Source organism: Apteryx rowi, unplaced genomic scaffold, assembly GCF_003343035.1.
Source record: "Apteryx rowi isolate R43461 unplaced genomic scaffold, aptRow1 scaffold_111, whole genome shotgun sequence".
In the NCBI taxonomy this organism is placed as follows: domain Eukaryota; kingdom Metazoa; phylum Chordata; class Aves; order Apterygiformes; family Apterygidae; genus Apteryx; species Apteryx rowi.
In genome coordinates, this window is record NW_020447320.1 from 1,238,013 (window position 1) to 1,261,091 (window position 23,079).

Here is a 23,079-nt window from a genome sequence, read left to right on the forward strand (position 1 = left end):
TTACCTGTAGAAGCCTTGGTTATCATAGGCCATGTTAGTCGCATCATCAAATACTGGTTTATTCCTGAGTTTTTTATTGTTGTTGTTATTATTTCTTCCCTTATAACCAAAGTAAGCAGCTTGCATGTTCTCTAGTTCTTCACTTCTGAGCTGGTACCAGAGCTGCATATCTCTGTGAATAAAGCAAAGGGTAAAATACATCACTATGATAAACAGTTGTATATCGGAGCTCTTATCTGACCGCAGCCCTGATTCACTTAAGTTTGAGTTTAAATGTAAATCCATCTCTATTGAGGGCAGCATCTAAATACATGCTGAATTTCAAGTGTAAGCCAAATTTCTGGAAACTTAAATATGTGCTGCCCTTAAGAGGGAGGCTTTCTTAAATAAGGGACTTAGGATAAATACTATTCTATGAAATAGTGTTCTTTTAAGTATCATGCAGCATTCTGCAAAAAACAGCCTGAACAGTTTTCTTATGAGCACCTGTGAATAGTTCAAAGCACCAAAAAGAACAGAAATTATTTTAATTTGATTTGGTGGATTTAAAGACTATTCTAGAGCACCATGTCAACTTAACCCCCACTAAATCCCACACGTGAGGATCCCATGCCCCATGCAGCTGGGGTGACACGGTGCTGAACGCTGTCATTCCCTGTCCTCTGAACATTTTCCTATAGTTAATAGGGAAAGGCATTTCTGGCATGATTTTGTGTCTGTTTTCTCACGGACCTTTATCAGTGACACCAGGTCAGGCCAGATCCTGTTGTATGTGAGGAGACTACAGAGCATTGCCACTTCATGGAATAAATTACTTCAGAAAAAAATATATTTTCTGTGAATTTCTGCAATACTGCCATTCCTAAGGGTTCAAAAATTGTCAGGCACATTTAAAATTGACAAACTGACTTAAAAATGGAGGAGGCAGCTATTATATTGCCTTTTTTAAAGCAGGGCTTGTTTAGTTGCCTTCAGTATTTCCTTTAGGAAACACTCAAAGCACTTTTCACACTTCTCTCTACAACTCTGAGGGCCAAAAAAAATTGCTTTTCTTGTTTTTAAAAGAGGTCTAGGATTTGCAAAATCACAGGCGTTCGCACTAGCTGATGGGACAAGATTACACCGTGAGAGTTGGCGATGCCGACTTTCACATCATCTCTCTCCTCTCAGGGCGCGATCCCGCTCCTGGGGAAGAAAGCGGCAGGGAAGGTGGCTCGGTGGGACACGTCCTGCGAGGAAGCTGGGTTGGGTGAAGATTTGAGGAACCTTTGCCCCCTGTCGCTCCGAACGCAGGGGCGAAACACAGGATGGCACGTGATGAAAGCACCTCAGAGACCACCAGCCACGTACCTGGCCAGACGGGTCTGTAGACAGAGGCGACCCTTTTTTAGCAGCCCGACTAAAAGCACCGAAGAAGCAGAGGGGCAGACTTCAAAGCTACAGGCAAGAGGAGGCATCACAAGTGCCGACTACCTTTTCTCTCAGAGATGGTCTAACAGGTGCTTATTTAACTAATCCTTTAAAAATTATTCTCGGTTTGTATTGAGCTATCAAACCCGTGGCTTCTTTTCAGATTAAAAAAATGCTTTGTGCACCCAAGAGTCGGTCCACACTTTCCACCTCTATGGGCCGGTCTCGTAAGCAAGACGCCCTCTGCGCAGCTCCCCGGCGCTTTCAAGCACGGGCGGCAGCTCGGGCGAGCGTTACCCAGGGGCGTGCTGCGCCTTCGCCCGCAGCGAGGCAGGTTTCTGGAGCACCGCTTGCGTGGTTTTCAGAGCGCAGCGTGTTTCCCGGCCCCGCGATTGCTGCCCGGCGGCCGCCGGCGGGAGCGTGGGAGAGCCCGGAGCCAGCGGCTCCCGAGCGGCCCCATCCCGGAGCCGATCCCGGCGGCAGGGGAGCGAGGCAGAGGGCAGCAGTGTGCCGGGAAGCGCCACATGAAGGGAATTGCTTCATGTACTGACGACAGCGCAGGGTACAAACTCCCCGCGTAAAGGTGCCTTTTTATTTTCTTTTTTTTTTGGTGAGAGAGAAAATATCAAGTCAAAGGCATGTGAAGTGCTAATGCTGACAAAATTTCTTTTAAAATAAATGGAAAACAAGGACTTTGATACGAATAGTCTTATCAAAAAGAAAAGCAGCAATTTTAAAAATGCCAATCAGCCCTTTCATTTCAAATATTATTTCACGCTAGCAGTGAAAACCTAATATCATGAATGACACCAAAGACTTTTTGCCTCATAGAATCTTTTCAAGGGAAACAGAAAATTTGTTTTTTTTATTCCAATCAGATTCTGAAATTACAGAATATCTCCCCAAAGAGGACTTGTGGCTCCTACACAGTTGTAGATAGAACAGAGCTGGGAGCACAGAGACCTTCACGCGTACCCTCACCAGCCTCCCTCCGCTTTACCACTGCCCTGCCTGATTTCAAACACTTCTCTAAAGCAAGAAGAGGTTAGAAAACAACAAGAAGTGCAGCTTGCTGCCTTTACAGCAGACACCGCAGGGATGGAGGCAGATATACCACTGACGTTACGTGCAGTTTTAGGAACAACAAGCAGGCAAAATGAGAGAGAAATGAAGAAAAGGCGCCCGCAGAAACCTTTCTGCGGCAGGTGAGTTAGACGGCAAGCTCTCAAGAACAACAGTTCAGCAGCTTTAGCACTTAGTCATGTTCCACACTAAGTTTTTATAACGGCCTGGACTGGTAGATTTAATTCTTCCCATGCCTGTTTGTAATTCTGCCCAGGGTCTTGTGCTTCAAGCCAGCAGACAAAATCCTGTGTCTTTCCAGCATCCTTGTTCATCACATCTTTGTAACAGCTTTAAGTTGACTTTGCAGATGGTGAGAGCTTTGATGGCTTTGACATGAGTAGATTAATTTTCCCAGCAGAGTTTGATGAGAGAAAAAAGAGCAAAAAACGAGAGGGAGAGAGAGGGGGGGAGAGGGAATACAGCCAGTCTTAAAAACTGCAAGGAGAGAAAGACTGGGCCAGCAACTAAGACGTGGGATGTACGCCCTCAGTTCCTGCGTAACCCTGGGTAAGCCCAGATCTGCCTAGGTCCACTTAGGTCATCTGATATTAAAAGAAATTAGGTGCCCAAATACTCTTGATTTCCAAATCTTTCAAAGCCCAAAGCCTAATTGGCAAAATAAGGATTTTAAGTAATTAACATCACTGTGGTGTTGTAAGCATCAGTTCCTGGAAAGGAACTTTGAAGCTCTCTGCTCTCACAGCCATGGGGTCCATATGACATACACAACTTTGCCATTTAAAAAAAATCTTTTCTTGACATACCTTTCAGTTCTCCTTCTTTCACTTTTCTTCACACACTTGATGAGACAACAAGTTAAAAAAGCCATAGACATCAGCAGAATGATGGCACAGCTCACAATGGAAGCAATCACTGCTACCTTAAATCCAAAAGTCTCATATTTTGATATGGCTGCAGCAAAGCAAACATAGAAGCAGGTTTCTAAGGTGAACACGTGAATACATCTTCCACAGTTCCATCAAATCATGCTGAAACCTACCCACTTCACACTTCTGCTAATAATAACTCTATGAAGACTTTCACCTTAGTACGTGTTAAGTTATCAGAGTGTCTTGGTTCCAACATAAAGCTATGCAGCCTCAAATCGGGCTATTTAAAAATCACCTGTTTACAAGATGTTAATGAATTGTTCACAAGTATTTTACCACCTCAATTAATTAACACAATGCCACTAACACTGCAGTGGCTAAAAAGCACAACTTTCTCAGTATATCAAATGCAAGTGAGCTACCAGACTCTCTTGCTCAGTTGTTAACAAGGACAGGAACTGCAAAAACAAATACTGAAAGGGGTAAAAGGGTTTAAAGAAGCATGGACAGATGGCACGGACAGTTCTATATAATTACATCCTATTTGGCAGGTAGTGAACAACAGGCCTTTCTCTTTTTCGGGAGAAGGAAGGGAAGGAACAGTATCTGCAGGGCAGAGTGTTCACAATGATCCGAGGTTGGAAATAAATTATCCAGACAAAAGGAGGAATGGGAATGTGGCATGGCAGAGCTAGTGCAGATCTCTGCCAACTCATTTTCAGCACTAAACACATCTTGCTTCAAAAACTCATCAACTTATTCCAACCATACAAACACCAGTATCAGAAATGGTTCAGCTGAGCTCCATAGAAAGCTTTATATTTCTACAACCTCTCAAAGGGAGGATTTCTTTTATTCCTTTTCTTTAATGGAATCTCTTAAATCAGAGATAAGCATAGCTGAGTTTGAGAAGGAATGGTAAGTGTCTAAAACAGCTATCCATCTACCAAATGATTTCAAATTATACAAGGTCTGAGATCCAGACCGAGTACCTCAGTTTTGAACACGACAAAGCTCAAAGGCACCATGCATCAGAATTTTGCTTGGGCCTATTTCTTGTCAAATTACTAACAATCTTATAACAAATAAGAAGGGACAGCATGAAAGGTAGTTAATACTGTTGCTGTTCAAATGCTACTTGTCAACGTGATAACTTTTCCATGCAGCTGCCCACAGGCAATAACCTAATAGCACTTCTTAAATACCTCTGTGCTTTTTTACAGCAAAGTATCTTCTGAAAAGAATTCCAGATCAGAGAGCTTGCAAATACATTTACAAATTAGTTGGTCGTATCTATATGTTTTCTAAAGAGCAGTACATCTTGTAGCTGGAGAGCCACATATATTCTGGGTACAACACTACTGGAGGCAGTGATGTGAGATCAGGCATAAATCTGGCAGCGCCTTTTCTGTGTCATGATAATTAATGATGTCAGAACACATATGGAGTGCAATTACAGTCAGTGGGGGCAACTCTGAAGGAAATTGAATTTGTCTTGTTCTTTGCACAGATGTCTAGAATTAACCCTCATGTTGTAGGAGATGCCCAGGGCACAGTGAATACAATACAGCCCAAAGGGGATGGAAATGGTTTTAGAAGGACCTTACGCTTGCACAAGGGCACTCCCGCTGTCCACTGGGTAGTGTTTCCTTTCCAAATGCAGGTGATGACGCCCTGTCCCTCCAGCTGGTGCTCGGCAGAGCACTGGAACGTTATCACCGTCCCAACAGCGGTGCCATTGCCATGAATTATCTCCAGTGAGCCAAGCTGGGGAGGAAATATGCGGCTGCACTGCCCTGCAGAACAAAAACAAAACAGGACAATGCAACGTTAGAGCCAGAATCGAAGGTCCACTTAAGCTGTTTTATTGTGAGCATATTTTAAATCACTCCAAGTTAATCGTCAAAACAAATAACAGACCTCTGCATGGGCAATGCTGACTTCTCTGCCAAGCACCGGCCCAGGGCCAAACCCCCTTCAGAGCCACTCAACAGCTCCAGTGCTCTGACCCACGGCGCAAAGTGGGATTTACTCATCTTGCAACGTTATATACTTAGACTGTTAAACATTAAAAGCCCCCAAAAAATTCATTCTGTGAGTGGTTTGGTCTCCTATGGCTTCCCATCTTGTTGGGCTCTGTGTGTTTAATTAAGTGCTCAGACTGGGAGTTTTTACATGCTGGGAGTACTCATAACACGTCTTCTCCCATGCAGACTCTCCAAGAGCTAATGGACTGATCTCACACTGCAGCATTTCAGTCTACTTGGTAGTATATTTTCATGACTCTACAGAAACTTCATATCTTTCAAGAGTACTACACGGCTCTTAATCTTGAGTGAAATGAGCCAACAGGTTCAAAAGCCATCGTAAAGCGAGGGGACAAAGAGAAAATGGGAGAAAGAGAGAGAGAGATACCCATACAGCACAATTACATTCAACTCATCTCTGTTTTCAAGCTGCAAACTCTGCTTTACAGTATATTATTCATTTGTAGCACATTTGTTCATTTAGCTTTTCTCTTTATATTGAGTGTCTTCTAGCTCCTACAGTTTTTCTTTGAGCCATGGAGTTCTAGCTTCTCTCGGGAACCTACCGTTAGCCACTAACTCTATATATTGGCTTTTATTGCCACCACATCCTTCATTTCATATTCATTTTAACATAAATTTTAATGATCAGTCATTAGGATAACATATGATATTCTGATATACTTCGCAGACAACAAAAACGAGTGCATTTTTCTGTTCCTGTACATAGGCCCTGACAGAATCTGAGAACTGTTTTACATCTCTCTCTTTTTTTTTTAAAAAAAAAACATTTTCTAAGTATCAGCACTTCTCCTGCCTTAGAAGCCAAGCTCCCTCTCTTTCAGCTGACTTGCAGGTGACTTCAGCAGGGCCACAGGCCTGGATTGCAACTGCGAGACTGGGGTTGCAAGCACCACGATAAAACACAAAAAAATGAAAGAGGGAAATTAGGCTTCCTGCACTTACCAGCAAAAAGAAATTCACAGCTTTAATAGCCTCCTTGAGAACATTTGGACAGAATTACATGTTGACATCCAAACTATTTTATTTTTACTAACAAAAAACTCTCCTGTAGTTAATTAATATTAAGCTTTTGAGATTAAACAACAGAAGACAGGCTTACTACCTGTCTGCAATTTATGCTCTTATAAAACCAACCCCCTAGAAAACAACACAAAGAAATCCCAGAAAAAGACCAAACAAAAGCCACAGTGACAATTACTGGTCTAATCTACTAAGTAAATATGTACTGATAACCAGCTTTAAAAAAACATGCCTTTTTTAATTCCATGCCCATTATTTCTATTTGTTCTGCCACCTCTTTCAGTTTCATATCATGGCAGTAATTTGCCTCAACAAGAGCAAGTATTTTCCAGAGGGTCATTTCCCTTGAGCCCCTGTCCTTTTCTCCAGTATCTGATAACTGGAACACGGCAAATATATGAATTGGACAACTTTCCTCCCCACTTCAGACAAATACTATGAGTTTGAGCTTTTCTTTTTACCTTTATTCATTCAGAGACTTTTTGTGAAAAGCCATTTTCATAAGCTGCAAAATATCTACCTTTTTGCATTTTACACTTTCAAGGGTATTTTTAGATATCAGATCACATACTTAAGTTCGTATCAGCGGCACTTGTAGCTGTGCGAGGTGCAGGAAGCAATTCAGAGCAAAATGCGATTCAAAGTGCATGGGCTTAGCTGGGCGCGCAGCCTCGCTAGACTCGTTCAGTAGACTTGCCAGTTGACCTGCAATCTTTATTCAGCCTCAACTCTCCAAAGAGTGGATAATTTGGCACTGGATTCTTTCTTTCAAGATATACTCCATTTAATCCAGTGTTGACCTTTTCTGAGTAATATATGCAGCTGTAGCTGGTTCAGACACTCTTTGCCCTTTCCTGCATCATCCTTGCCCATAATGATATATGTAGAGCAATTAAAACATTTGAATGTCAGTGACCTTGTCAGCACTGAATTTTAAAATATTTTCATCACCTGAGCATTTACAAAGATTTCTAACAGCTCCTTCTTAGCCAGTATCCCGTTAAGCTGTGGATATTTCCTTGGTTTGTAATAGCGTTATGTCATCTCCGAGTGGATCATTCCCACACTGAAGGGAACTGGGGCAGGAACTCCAGCTTTCAAAAGCTTCTCTACCTGGCTCTGCACAGATGCTTAGCTGAAAATTCATCGACTGCATTTCACATATCTGCATTTGGCCAGGATAGAAATAGCCTTTCCTCCTCTTCCTAGAGCTTTTCAACACAATGCCCTCCTGCCAAAGTAGAAAAATTAAATGCCTCACTACTTTTTCCTTTTTATGGGAGCTTTTATTGAAATGCATAGATGGATTTATGCCAGTATGAGTTTGTGAATTTTATCCAGGTTCAGATTTAAAATTTCTGGATCAGATTTGCCCTGATTTTCATCAGTAAAGGTCTTCTAATAGTTGATTTATAAATCTCCCCTGTAAAGCTCTAGCAGCCTGTGCTGTTAACAATCTATAATCTTTTAGCAATTATTTGTTGCATTGACTTTCCTACTATGTTAATTTTACCCTTCCATCTCCAGAAAAGGATTGTTTAGGTACGTTTCCATCCTCGTATTTATATAAGCAGTTTTCTGTGCAGACTTATCCTCTGAATACTCTCTGGGCCTGTTTATTTGACTAGATCTACTACAATCAGGGATTTTTGTTTTGGGGGACGCCAGCGTTGAGGCTGCACTGTCTCCTGAAGTAAACCGCAAATAGCGCGTAAACATCTGTGCTGGCCAGATTGACATCCTGAGCTACATTTATTTTCTAAATATCTAGACGCGTTCGGGTCTTGGGCTGCAGTACGCATTAGCACGCCAAAAAGCAGTTCTGAACAGAGCCCTCTTCGCACGGGTCCTGCAGTGCTCTCGCAGCCGCAGCGCGCACCCCGCACACACGCGTGGGCGACGGGCAGCCCACGCCGGGAGGAAGGTGCAAGCGGCGAAGGGCCTCTCGCGGCCAAGGAGCTCATTGTGACCATCAAAATTCACGATGCGTTGTTTGGTTTGATTGGTTCCGCGGCACCGCTCCTAGACCTGATCCGCGTCTCACAACCTCATCCGCAGTCTCCGCAGCCTTTGCTTGCACGCCAGGCTCACGCGCTGCTCGCGCCTTCGGGTACTGGCCTACGGCGGCTGAGCTGAAGAAGAAAACTCGCTCGCAGATGCATCCCTAGGGAAGCCAGGGCTGGGAATCACTTTTTGAGTTTAAACTCCACCAGAAGCTGCGAGGACTTTTGCTGGTTCATTTGGCTAACTGAAAAGGATTAACAACCCGCCTCCTCCCGCGTAGCGGGCCAGCGCACACCCGCGGCTCCGGTGAAGCAAGCAGACCAGCAGGCACCGGTCAGTTTGGGTCAGGACACGGAGACCTGAACGCCTTGCAGTTCTGAGCAGGCGTTTTTCCTCAGCTTCTTGTAAAGCAAGAGCTGATTTATACAAACTCATTTCTTAGTTTGGGTTCACACTAAGGGGATATCCGATGCTCAGAAAGTATTTGGACCGGATGCTACTGCCTGGCACCACAAAAGGGTCTGTCCATGGCAAAGACACAGATCCCCCCGTATGACAAGTGACTGCCCCATGAAGCCACTGAAGTGGAGCATACTCCACAACCTTCTAATTCACACAAACCACTAGGTTCAAAATAGCCAAATATGTAACTCCCAGGCACGGAAAAATAAAGAGTAATATAAGAACTAAGACAAAATAATCCAAAATATCTTTTCTCATGCACAGCCAGGATTATCTGTATTGCAAAATCGATCTGTTGAAAGAGTTACCATATGGTTTCACTGTCAGCAAGCTGTGAATTTATGTTTTGCTGATAAGAAAGCAGAAATGAAAGAGTCATCTAAGAATGCTTTTGTCTGTCAAAAAACTTCTTGTGCTCCTTCTCCCTCCCCATGCAGGAAGATAGAAAACAAACATCTAATACATTGCAAAAGCATATAGCAGAATGACCTAAAACACAGTAATAATTGCCTCTTACCGAGACTGCCCTTGCTGTTCATTCAGAAATAGAACAGCCATGGCTCTGCCTCATTATTCCCATCCACACGTAACCCAAGCTTTTGCGTTGCTTATTCTCGACTTTTAATGCAACTAAACCATGCCGTAATAACCAGATGCCAGAAAGGGACAGAACATTAGGTTCTATAAACCCAGAAGAAAATAAACATGCTGATGATATTATTTCCGCGAGTCTATTTTCTCACAAGAGCACGCCTTACAAATTAGTGTCCCTGCAGTCACAGGCAGAGTCCCGACCAGCGCAGCAACCTCGCAGCTCTTGGAAGAGCTTGCTACGTCAAAAAGGAAAAAAAAGAAGAAACCCAAGCCGCAGCGAGATACGAAGTGAAGCAGACGTGGCAAAGCAAAGCAGCCGGCGCGAGGGGAAGGGGCTCCCGCGGCGGCCGCCCGTCCCGCAGCCATCCCGCCTCGGCCCTGTCCCACAGCCCTGTCCCGCCTCGGCCCCGTCCCGCAGCCCCGTCCCGCCGCCTCGGCTCCAGCCTGCCTGCAGCCCCGCCACAACGAATCGCTGCTCTGAGCGGCTCATCCGCCCGCGAGGAAATGCAGACACCGGCGCAGCTTCTTAAGACGCTGGTGTTAAACGGGAGAGCGGGGGGGGGGGGGTCGGGGCCTCCGAAGCCGCCGCAGCTTGGCGAGCTGCAGACAGCCGGGAGCGCGCTGCCCGGCCGGGGGCTGCTCGGCGGCACCCCGATAACGGCGCGCCTCACGGGCGCCCAGCAGACCCGCACGCCAGCCGCCTCGGCAGCGGAGCGGCTCGGCCTTTCCGACCCGCCGCGCTGCTCGCACCGCGCCGCGCTCGAGACCGCGGGCCGGGAAGCCGTCCGCCGGAGGCAGAGCTTCGCCGAGCCGGCTCCGCACGGCACCGGGCCGCGCAACTGCGGGCGCTAAAACTCTAAGCTACCCACAGCAAGACATCCGCCCGAGGATTTGGTGTAAAAAAAGAAACACGACTGTCAGTGATACGTGGGTCCTGCATCTGCCTAATTTCAGCATTTCCCGGTGAAAATACTTCACGTAAAATATACTTGCTTTCTATTGAAAAGTTGATTTTAAAATCGTTAAAGGGGTAATCCAATTTCTGATCCCTCGCACAGGCCACCACTGCACAATCGTGAAAGTGCTTTTTAAGAAAAAGCTCCTTCTGGCATTGACAAAGAATTTCTAAACAGAGCAAGAAAGGCATCTGAAGAAAGTTTCTTCTTTCTGTGTTCATTTACACATCGATGTTCACGTGATCGTTCTACTCACACCTGCACTAGAAACGAAACCTTAGGCCCTCTCTTGCTCATGACTACTGTCAGGTTTTTTTCTGTTGTCTGTTTTGCAGGTAAAACCGATTTTTTCAATACACTGCTTGCAACACAGTTAATAATAACGCAATACTTGTGCAGCCGGGGCTGGCACCAGCTGCACTGCCACCCCTCGGGTCCAAGACTCATCCGCGACGTTGGTCTCCTTTTGGCTCCCGACCCCTCCACGGCCCTTGGAGTTGCCAGCGAGCTGGAGGCAGCTGGACCAGCGAGCCCGTCTCTGCGCCCCGCGCCGCCACCCAGGAACAGCTGCCTTCCACCTGCCGCCTTTCCTTGATTTGGATTCAGCCGCGACAGAGCTTGGGCAGCAGCTGCTCTCGGACGCGGCCAAGGAGCCTGGAGAGGGAAGAGCGGTGGCGGGTGCGTGTGCAGAAGAGGAGACGCCAGGCGAATAAATGCAGCCAGAGGGGAAAAAAATAAGAAACTGCACCGAATGGAAACGGGAGGATGAGTTAAACAGCCGTATATATCAGAGCAAGGTAACGTTTCTCCTGTCATATTCCCTTCTGCTTAACAAACATACTTGTCACTCCTCTCTCGTGCTTTCAAGGAACTTCTCCGCAATTAACACGACGTGCCCACGCTGAGGCTGCGCTGCCGGACGGCCGCACGCCCGCGGCGCGGGGCTGCCGACCGCTCGTCTGCCAGGGCTGCAACCCTCCCGCAAGCCCCGGGCGCCCACGCTGACGTCCCGACCGCTGCACAGCTCTCGACGGCGCAGGGCGCCCTGCGGCCGGCGAGAGGCGGCGAAGCCTCCGTCGGGGTCCGGCTGCGCCGGCCGAGGCAGCAGGAGCCACCGGAGAGCAATGCTCGGCGCCACCTCCGATCAAGCTCTGCGATACACCACCGCAAAGCCTTGTGCCCCGCTCCTGGCCTCGGAGAGGGCAGATCCGGGTCTGCGCCAGGCAAATTTGGCTCATCTCTGCCTACAATACTGAGCCGCCTTCTTTTCCCTCTCCCAGCATTTCTCACTGGGCTTTTCAGCTGCTCAATGTAGTGAACAAGCTGTAATAAGATTTAGGAGTCAGCAGGAAACACTTCCCAGCTCTACTCTGAAATACTCCCTGTCTGCAAGGGCTGCAAGCAATTTTAATCCATGCAGAATCCAAGCTACATATCACCAAGATGCTAGATTAAGTTTTGGCTGGCAACATTTGCAATGCCCTCCTGTTTCAAGCACAAATAACGTGTAGAATTGGTGTAAAATGATTCTTATTCATGAATTTTACGTTGCTCTTTTAAGAGAGGATTTGTTCCAGTCACTGTACAGCCATCTCCACGATTGATTTTTTTTGCCAATTTACATCAAAGCCAGGTTATTCTCATCTGTAGATTTTACTCTTGGATCCAGCAACAAGGGCAATACTGAATATTTTTCTCCTTATGGGAACAATTAATTGAGAAATAAGAACTAAATGAAAAATGAGGTATTTGGTGAAGTCCCCAGTAAAGCAAGAACAGATGGTTATTCTGCACTTTATTAGTCTGTTTACCCACAGAATTGAAAAAATATGTTATGACACTTCTGAAAAGTTAGTAATTGTATAACTTGCAAGAACAGAAAAAATCCATTAAACCTAAAGCAACTTAGAAGTATTCACCTATTTATCTCTCCCCCATTACTTCCATATTTAAAAAAACATTGACTATGATATACACCAGAATTATGCCTTAAGGCAAACTGTTCCGAAATAAAAATTACCCGTGGAAGCGATGCCAACAGTTGTTTCTGTGACTGATTTAGCGGATGGATCTAATACTGCTGTACAGTCAGCCATGGTCTCCCCTTTTTGTCATTCCAGAGGAGACAAGATGATAAATAAATTACGTATTTGCCAAATGCACAGTTTGTGCCCTAGCTGCTAGAATAAAGACCCCAAAGAGACTAAAAGGCCACCAAGTCGCGGCGCAGCGCGGCGCCCCGCCAGCGCGCCGGCTCCAGCGCTCGCTGCGCCGGTCGCCAGAGTCCATCAGGACGGCGCGTTGCACAGTAACCGTCGGGATTCACAACATTGCAAGAAGGAGGACAAAAGCGAGCGGTGACGCGGAGCCCACGCCTCAACGGACGGGCTCAGCCTCCCCCCCACCGCCGCCGCCGGATCTCCAGAGAGGTTCACGTCCGAAGCGGACGGGAGCGTTGCCGCAGCAGCCGCCACGCCACCCTCCCGGCAAGCCGAGCGCAACCGGAGAGGCCAGGGAGACGCAGCGCGCAAAGCGAACCCATCAGCTCAAATCCGAATCCGAGGCGTGCAGCCCAGGAAGCTATTTCCATATCGCTTCCCTCCTCTCCGAGGAATAATGGAGACTAGGAGAGGATAGAAGATAAAAAAAAAAAAAAAAAGGAAAGGAAAAAGCCAGTTCCTTCAGCTCGCTCTTTTTTTACCGCAGGTACCTCCAGTATACCTGAGCGGCCCGCCAGCATCCTCGCCGGCGGAGCTGCCATTCCCAAGCATCGCGCCAGGGAAGTCTGCAGTTTTACATTTTCAGCTTTCATCATTATTTTTCCCCAGCGCTCGTGAATAACCCCTCGCTCGTTAACGCTGTGCGGCCAGTCGAAACGCTTCTGCCGACGGTGGAAGCGTTACGTGGGCTCCATTAACCAGGCGCTGTATTTTCTAATGGAAATTAGGTTGACTGGAAATGTTAAAATTTTTCCTTCTCTGTAATAGGGATAATAGATTATCTTGGAATACTGTTCAAAACAGTTTTTGTTGTCACAATAACTGCAAGAAAACAATCACCGCAAACTAAATAAAAATGAGCAACTATGCTAGGAAAGGCCTGTTATTCCTGGAAATTCAGATTTCAGCATCCAGATTAGTATTTAGCATCATCAGTATTTAGCACACAGGTCAAGTACCGATGGGCGAACACGCAGGTTTCGGTAGCAGTGCGTCTTTGACAAGTCCTTCACCAAGCTTAGCCAGGAGCCCGGAGCAGGAGAGAGCCAGCAGCCGTTTCGGAGGGCAAAGCTTTCCGCTAACGCTGCCTTATCCTTGCGGGGAGAAACCCGAAACGCCGTGAGAATTCACAGCCCTCCCAGCGCTCGCAGGCAGCTCCGCTCCCTGCCAGCGAGCGAACGCAGGAGCAGAAACGAGGGGGAGCGAAGCGAAAGCCGTGCTCGCCGGCGGCGTTGCCGGAGGACGCCGGGAGCGGAGCCGTGCGCCCGGCAGCACCGGCCGGGACCGCTCGCGGCGCTTCCCACCAAACGCTTTATAGCCAAACCCTGATGGCGCTGCAGCATCAAACCCGAGCGGGTTTTCACCTACGGATGGACTTTGTCGGTGCTGCTGAGGGGCGTTTTGGGGGTCTGGAGAAGGCTGCGGGCACTTGCTTGTAGAAACCCCAACGGAAAAACCTGACGCTTTGCCTGAAAGCAGGCGTTTCGATGAAACTCTCCCCCTTGGTTTTGTTTCCTCTAAAACGTGGGAAAAAGAAAAATGTCAAAACCACACAGTCTGGTCAGTTCTAGCACAAACACCTTATCAGCGCCGGTCCTACCGACAGGCCCGAGACTAGGGCTCACTGTCAGAAAAACGCTCCGCAGCCAGCTACGTGGCTGCTCACTTACAAGATGCTTTAGCACCTCTAAGGAACCCAGCAAAACATATCGACCTTTTCTCTTTAGAGCCGATGAACATCTCTCTCTTTTTTTTTTTCCTTTTTTTTTTTTTTTAACCACCTAAGTGGATCAATTTTATATTTAACCCGAAAACAAGCTGGTCACAAACCTAACATTTTCTGGGTTACCTTAATAACTATAAAGATATAATTGAACGATTTAATAATTATAAGAGCTATCCTGCAATAATTAAACATTTCAATAGATCTCTGATAAACTGAGCAAGATTCAGATTTTCCCGTTTCTTGCACGTGAAGAAAGTAAAATAGAGACAAACCATCAGCAACGCTGCCCGTTACAGTCTGAATCTACGCTTTTTATACAGAAACCACGGATGCTTCTGGCGACCCTCTGTGGGCTGTGCAGAAGAGGCGGGGAAGCCAGGCGCTAACTAAGCTGAGAGCATTAGGATGTAAAGTATGCGGAGGGTAAAGAAGAGAAAATGTTAATCTCAGCAGTCACGACTGAAAACCGAGTATGAATATGAAGCCCTGGCAACCCCAGAATTCTCCTGCTTTTATTACGGGCTGCAACAGTGTGTTCAATTTGCAATATACAGGGTAGAATTGCACTGCTTCACTGGAAAGCTGCCTGCCAGAGAAGCCAAAAGAAACCCTCACGCTTATTTTTGCGGGGCAGGAGGGCGCACGCCGGACGGCCCGGGCGCTGCGACGTGCCCCCGCTGCCCGATCCGGCCGGCCGAGCTGGCCACCACCGGCCACCCCCATCCAAAGCAGCCCTTAAAGCTGCGTCACTCGCTCGCTAGCGCACCAGGAGCAACAGGAGTTCAGGCGGCCCCCGCCGCGCGTTCGGCCCCTGCGCGCCCAGAGACGCCCAGGTCTAGGTGATCCGCCTGGAGCCACCGCTTGGCGCGTCCGGGGCGCGCAGCCGTGCGCAAACACGCGCGGCATCACCAGCGCCGCAGGCACGAGCAGACGTCCCCCGACGGGACGCGTACGTCCCCGTCTCGCGCGTACGTCGCTTCTGCCGGGCTCTGCACAACCTCCGCGCGGAGGGAGGGCGCTGGCTGTGACCTCCACCAAAAAGTCCTCGGGGGGGACCGGTGCGAAGGGTCTACAGCCGCCCAAAACTGCCTCGGGAATTAGCAAATGAATTTTAGGTGGACTAAAAGTGCTTACTACTTGAGGTCAAAGTGCTCAGTTTTGGCCAAAAAAACCCCACAAAACACAGGGATTATGTTTGCTCAAAACACTTAAAAAGAATATGGGAACTTTTCAACTTTTTTCTTTGAAACTACTTTCTTGTTTTAAAACAGATCATTTAACACAGGTTTGTATGTGTGTGTGTGGAGGGGGGTTGTTTGGGTTTTTTTAGAAAGCTAAACACTCCAAACAAGGAGCAATGCAGGTCACCCGCGAAGAACCATTTTCTCCTTTTTCCATCTAACTTTTAACACTTTAAATGTTGGCATTATTGGGCCAGGTCTCAGGGCATGAGCTTTAACGCCTTAATTTTCTTAATTCTGACCCAGTGACAGCCGACGGGGGACGAGTGTCACCCTCATTGATCAGCTCCGATGTCCGGTTCATAATTAACGCGGAGCGCTTCCTAGCACCCTTGCAACAGGGAAGCAACAAACAAACTGAGCAGACCACTTATATCACTTTGTGCCTCCAAAGTTAAGGGAATTTCCAACCGCCCTGTTAAGCAAAGCCAGCTTGAGCGCTAGAGGCCTTGCCTGCATTTGCTCCTCCTTGCTGGCTTGTTTTGACTTCTGCGGGTCCCTTTTCTTATCTAATACGAGAAACCGAACCTGTTCCTTCCTTGCTTTGCTGTTTTAAGCTGCTAAACGCACACCACAGAACTGTGACCTGGCATTCACAACTGTCAGCAAGAATTTCTGTGAATAATTGATTTTTCCGGACAGGAGTCTGAAAGAGTTAGCAATAGCATGCAATTTATTATGGTGATAAAAATCACTCATGGACCGAGAAACTAACTGAACAGTCAGACTTAACAACCTTCTCTGCAGCCCTGTGGCTTTTTCCCCTGCTCTCCTTTTGCTGCTGCTGGGTGCAGCTTTCACGTTTCCAGGCTTTCCCCATCACAGCGCAGGGACGTGCTGCCAGGAGCGCGGCCGCTGCGGAGACGGGGCACAAAAGCGACCTGCGGACCTGAAGCGTGTGAAAGTCACACAGCGTCCCAGCAGAAGTCAGTCGAGAACTACGAATGATTAACGGTTTGAGTCAATAAACACCTGCTTTTGGCCTCCCAGGCCGCAGGAATTCGTGAAAGAAGACACGAAGACTGAGGGGGATGTGAATATAAGGACACTTTGCTTACTTTTTCCATTAAAATAGTAAGTGATTGCAGGTGAGTTATAAACTGAATGACACATGTCTCAAGCCAGTAGATCAAAGGACGCCAGCTCCATGCCCTTCACTGAACTGTATAACACACGTCTAAGAAACTAAGATCTGTGTCAGATCCACCTTTATAATTCAGCTTCATCTTTGGCAACTTTTGGAAGGCCTGTGCATTTAGACAGTCTATCGTTCATATTTAAAATGAATGAAAAACTTAGTTCCAATCTGTAGTAACAATTATGGGCCAAATACTACAGGTCTTTCTTGCCTATGCAAAACTGCCACTGGCTGCATGGGGCAACTCTTTTCAGAGAAAAGAGAAAATGCGTATCCAGCTCAGGTGCCCCTTTTGACCAGCTGGCAAAGCTCCTAGTCTTGTGAATCAGTGTAGTTCGGAGAAGAAACTCTACAGGGTATAATTCTGCTCTTTTACACGAAGGCACAAAGTTCTGCTCTCCTGACCAGGAGGAATCAAACAGCTGAACTAAGCGTCCTTGCTGATGGCACCTCTTTCCAGCACCCCGGCCCCAGTGACCTTTCCGAACAGTTTCCAGGGCCGCATGGCATTCAGAAAATTTTGTACACCGCCTCTTTCCTTCGCCCAAGCTGGCTCTTCTCCACATTTTCACTCCTCCTCACAATAATTCCTGACCAGAGACCCTCTGCTTGGAAGCCAAGCACAACTGAGCAGCTCTGCATTTGACTTTATTTTACCCCCAAAATCGTAACTTCGTAATTGCCTACAACTATCTCAAAGGAAAAGCAAGCAGCTAACCCATCTTTTCCGTGTGTGAGTTCTCCCACAGCAGCAGAACTGCTCGCGTTACCACCTACACTGCCGCGGCCGTGCTGCCACCCCAAGCAGCGAGAGGTGCTCTGCCAGCACCACCACACCTGCCTTAGGAGTCCTGCTACGCCGGCAAAACCTTGCAGCTAAATCCAGCACCAGCTCAGCCCAGCCTGCGAGATCCTCAACAGATCCAGGAGTTGATTTATTTTGGTGACTGGTTGCTCACTCTGCAACTTCTCCATCTCGCACTGTCACCACCAAACCGAATGAAATGCAAGAACGGCAGAGTTTCACAAAGAATGCAAAATCATCCCTCTGTCAATCTCCGCATCCACTGAGCTAGTCAAAACAGCTCCACAGACCAGCACCGTTGCTCATCTGTGACTGCGCTTGAAAGACAGCACGTCAGTAAAATGCCTAAGTCTTCATGTGAGAGCCAGCAACTGTCCTACACATCAGCTTGTCTCTGTCAAACTATTGAAGGCAAAATTCTGTAGTGCTAGGCACATAAAAAAAATCAGTGCTAACCTTGACCAAACAAGCTACGTATCTAATGCTGATTTTTGTCCAGTTGAAATTCTCTTTCTTGTAGAGTTTCCGGCGTGCACAGGGAGGCTCGGCTTTCTCGTGGGAGTCCCAGGACCTCCGGGCTCTGCCGCAGGGGAAGAGCCAAACTAGCAGCCCTCGGTGCTTTAACTCTCCGGTTGCAGCAAAACCACAAAGGGTGGGATTAGCTGTTTTTATTTGGGTGTTTTTATACTTTGAAGTTGACTTCCCATTTTAAAAATATTAATGTTTTGGTTCCAAAACATTCAGCTCATTTCTTTCCCTAGCTGAGATTCAGATGTCTAGACATAATTCATCTCTATAATGTAAGTAATTTAAGAGCATCTTGGACAAAGTATTGAAGAATACTGTAGGGAGCAATCTTGTACTGTGGAGGACTATGCTAGAAGACCTAATAACTCTTTTCCTTCTCTGTTTTGTACTCTTCCAGAGTTTTTATGACAAGCACAAAAATCATTCCCTCAAAGCAATAATAATATTTGGTGCAAATGCATAACTACTAAGATCATCATCTTGCAGTACAGGAGATAAAACCAATTAGCTGAAATTCTGCACCTGTCACTTATTTTTATCTTATTTAATAACAGGTTTCGCTTTGATCTCATGGGAGAAAAGGGAAGGAGAAATAACCCTGAAGAAATTACAAGCCTGTATATTTCAAGTTCTCTCACATTTTACCCTGTGGAAATAGAAATTCACAATGAATATTTTCTTCCCCTGCCTAAAAGCTGAGCTGCATCTTGGGATCACAGGAAATTAGCTAAGAAGTTCTTTGCAGCCTTTCTGCAGAGCAGCCGTATTCTTGGCTTTGAAGAACGATTTTGCTTTTGCTTTCCTGGAAGAGCAACTATAAGTTCTTAGTGACATGTTTTCACAGTTTCTATACTGGCAAGGATACAAATTCACTTCAGAAGAAAGTTGCTCATTAGGAAAGAGCGGACACCCTGGGTCAGACCGAAGATGTATCCAGCCTGCTATCCGCTATCCCTCAGCAGCCGGAACAGACACCCAGAGAAGAGCAAAACCGAGCAAATATGCTGTGATACTTTCCCAGAAAATTACTTTCTCCATCAAAATGCAGCTTATGTCTGTCCTAAGCCAATGGCGCCTTTGCACTTAAGGGCACTTTCTAGACCATTTCTTCCGTGAATTGGCCTGGACGTAGCGTTCACGATGTCCTGCGGCAAGGTCCACCGTCCTCAAGCGCTCTCTCTTTTCCCTTGGTTTGGGGGGGCGGCAGGGGGCCTGTACCAGTCGATACCCTGCCATAATAGCCGTTCCCAGCATGTTTTACATTGCTTTCCTGTGCTCCCGCGGCTGCGCTGATGAGTTTAGAGAACTAGGTGTTATAAGCCAAGGTTTAACTCCCAAGCGATAACAGTCGACGCAGCCTGCTGTAAATGCACAGGGACAGGGACGGAGGCTCGTGCTTCGGCGAGGGCCGCCCCAGCCCCGGTGCCCCGGCAGGCGGCAGCACGACCCCCTTCCCGCAGCTACGGGCGGGTCGCGGGAACGCAGCATGAATCACAGCAAAACCCAGCGGGCCGCCCTGGAAAACCAGAGGCCCAGAGCCCCAGCCCCAGCGACACGGGGACTAAAGGTAGTTTTCCCCCTTTCTCGCTCCTTCCTCTCTTGCCAACCCGAGCCGCCAGGCTAGTTCAGGCAGTTTTGGAGGCAGCGCGGTGCACGGGGCTGCCTGGCGCTGCTCCGGCGCTCTGATTAGGGATAAGTCCTGGGGAGCGCGCAGCCGCCCAGGCCACCGGTTACATGAGCGTTTCAGAGTTTCAGAGGTTCTTCAGCTAATACAGTGAAGCTGGTGAGCGATGGCCAACGAGACATGGCCAGTCTGTCCGCAGCGATGACTGCGGAAATGCTGCTGCGACAGCAAAACAACCACAGCGCGATGTGGGAAACATCAAAGCACTCATATAATTTAAAACTGAACGGAAGGAGGCCTCTTCTCAGCTTCACGAGATCCTGGGGCAATTCGCGGCGCTGTCCCCTGCCCCTGCTCCCTGCCTGCGCGCCCGCCCTGCCGATACGCGGGATATATTAGCGCTGCGCTGACCTTCCCAGCGCGCGCCTCCAGCCGTGCCTACCGCTCGCGACGCAGGGATCCTTTTCTATGCCCGAAAGGTGTAATTCAGGCTAACTTACACAACTCACGTTGTAAACGCACTGCTGAACCTTTCCAAACACAGGGTGATATAAATCTCCCTGCTTTTGGTCAAGGTGAGATTGTCTGAGGGAGAAACCAGTCCTCAAAAGGGAGGCAGAATCAGAAAAAGTAGAGCACGTTTGAACTTCACAGCTGCAATTCATGAAGCTGTGAGTCCCTTTAAGGTTTAAAGACGTTAGGCTGTGCCAATAAACTTCTTTCAATTTCCCTCTCTTTCACATATTAATTCAAATGGAAATTTTGCAACTTTTTTTCCTCTTCTGCAGAAGGAACGCGTGAGAGAGTTTGTCTGTGTAAATCATTCTCACCACCTTATCGCTCAGGGCCTCAAATTTTACAAAGGGAACATTCAATCAAGGCAGCACGAAAAATGATTACCAGTAAAAACACGATACAATGAAAGATACTGTGTAACAGTTGCCATCAGCTCTCTGTAGAGGTCACTTCTCCCGCAAGTGCTGCTGCATAAATAACATGGTCGCATTTTAAATTAAGCGTCTTGAACAATAGTTTAATTTAAAATCATAGAAGTACCCATAATTTTAGCTGAGCATCTAAACCGCTCAGATTTAACAGCAACATGTTCACCTAGGTCAATGTTTTTGTAGTAACAAACTGATATTCAGCAAAGGTGAAATCTGTGCCGATGGCGAAGGCCAAGACAAATCTCCGCAAGGCAGCGGGGCAAGCAGAGAGGAGAGGGGACGTGGGAGCTTGCTGGGAGCAGGACACCTCAGCCAGGGTCTGGCAAACCTCTGCTCGTCCTGGCATAGACCCAACACAGAAACACGTGCCAGGAACGAACCGCAGGAAGAGCCACAGATGAATATCCATGCCCTGATCTTGTGTAGTCACTTTTTGCTTCAGTTTGGCACCTTACAGAGATCTCCTGGTCCGCACTTTTGGCGCGGCTGAGAGAGGACTGCACGATCACCCCTAGGTTAACCCCGGCCACAAAGACAGGTTTCTCCATTTCAGCCTCCCCGCAGGGTATCGTCACAGAGCCTGAACAAGCAGGTTCTCCAGCGACAGAAGACGGGTCTCCTTAGGGCTACCGTAACACATGAAATTCTCTCATTTTGACTTCAAAAATACAGATAGCGTAAAACACTCTTGTTTTCTAGCAGTGGAATAAAATGACCTGGTTTGACCCAGAAGTCAGGTTTGCAGACATCTGAGCAATTAACTGAGGGTGGATTTCTGGTTCCAACGCCAGGGGGTTTCTTGGTGGGTCCCATGTTTCTGGGAGTTTTGCCACACATCTACACAGGGCAAGATCATCCTATGCAGAACCAGCAAGGCTGAGGGTAACAGCAGGACATGCCACTTACAAACCCTGTCTAACTGTGGGCACAACCTACGCTGGGAAAGCAATCTGATGCAACGAATAAAGGGAGACAAATCTACGTAATTTTACAGAAGAAAAAAAGTCAGTAATAAATAACATTAGCATCAAACTAGAGCAACAGGATCTATATTTATGTTTGAGCTGCTAACTCTCAAAGTATATCACCTAGAACTTGTTTCATATTTTTAAAATGAAGTGCTCTATTAAATCCGAATTAAATGCACAGTAAAACATATTCAGTGGACACAATGTAAAGCATTACAATACTGTTAGCCTAAACATGTTTGCTCATTTCTATCAGCATAATAAAACCAGGTCAATATAGTCTGTTAGACTCACACCAGTGAATTAAACCCATGGGGAAGAAGATGCCCACGACTTTCAGGAGTGCTCAGCACCAGTCTACCTCTGCTTCCACCTAAGCCCATGTGAAATGCTGTCTACACCGCAAACTGCAGCAGAAACCCGAGTGCGCTGCTGCGCTGAGCAGCCAGCCGCGGCCGCGCAGGGCTCCTGTGGTTTCACCCTGCTCCCCATCTCTCGAGCCCGGCACTGCTGCGACCTGACAGCTCCCTGTGCCCGAGCGAGCGCAGGTGACGGCAGCTCTGTGTCTCCGCCGTGCCCAGAGACTCGCATCCCACATGCGGCATGCACGTCCGACGCGCGCCAGGGCCAGACCTGCTCTCCGGTCCCATTATCATCACGTTAATGGGACCTATTAAAGTCAAAGAGATTTTGAAAGGATGTTATGATTCACATGATCAAATCGAGTAACAAAACTGAGGGGGAAGAGAGAGAGAAAAGGAAGCAAAAAAGCTTTGATTCATTTTTTATTCCACTCCTCGGTGTATTACTCCATTTCGTTAAAACACTGATATCTTCATTTTCTACTCAGTCAATTTATATTTGTCAAGAGATTATTTCTCTTTGAGGACCAGCGGCTTCCAACACACTACGTGAAGATAAGTGCCCTAGTCCTTCCCTCGTTAAAACGATACTCAGATTTCACATCTGTCCAAGGTTCGTTACCGCGAGTCACTCGCCATCGCTGCACCCCGCCTTCAGGGAGCTAAATGACCCCCCAGCTCCAGCTCCCGTACATTAACCCCAAAGCTTCACGTTCAAAAGCAATAAACCCCGCGGGCGAGGCCGCGCAGGAGCTGCCCCCTTCGCCAGGCGCTCTGCGGCGGGACCCCCGCAGGGCTGCGCCCCGGGAGGCTGCCGGCGCTCCGGAGCAGCCCGCAACCCCCTGCCCGCCGAGGAGGGGGCCGCCGCCCGGGGTCCTGCTCGAGCACCTCGGCGCAGGGTTTGGCCCCGGAGCCCCTTCCGCGAGCAACCCCATCTACCCTCCCGGCACCCGAAACGCAGCCCGGGCAAAGCGCCCCCCCCCCTCCCCCTCCGCAGCTCCCAGGCCACCGCGACCGCGCCAAGCCCTGCCCGGGGGAGACCTGCACCCTGCCCGGGGGGGCGGCGGTG

The 23,079-nt window shown here is 47.8% G+C and overlaps 1 protein-coding gene across 1 annotated transcript in view; it reads right to left on the minus strand.

The window, feature by feature from the left end:
• Positions 1 to 23,079, minus strand: part of SUSD3 (sushi domain containing 3) — a 55,109-nt gene that overhangs the window by 18,334 nt on the left and 13,696 nt on the right. Inside the window, exons 4-6 of the mRNA XM_026076974.1 lie at positions 4,973 to 5,161; positions 3,300 to 3,447; positions 5 to 172 (exon numbers count right to left, since the gene is read on the minus strand). Coding sequence (XP_025932759.1) covers positions 5 to 172; positions 3,300 to 3,447; positions 4,973 to 5,161 — 505 coding nt within the window. The remainder of the gene's footprint in view (positions 1 to 4; positions 173 to 3,299; positions 3,448 to 4,972; positions 5,162 to 23,079) is intronic.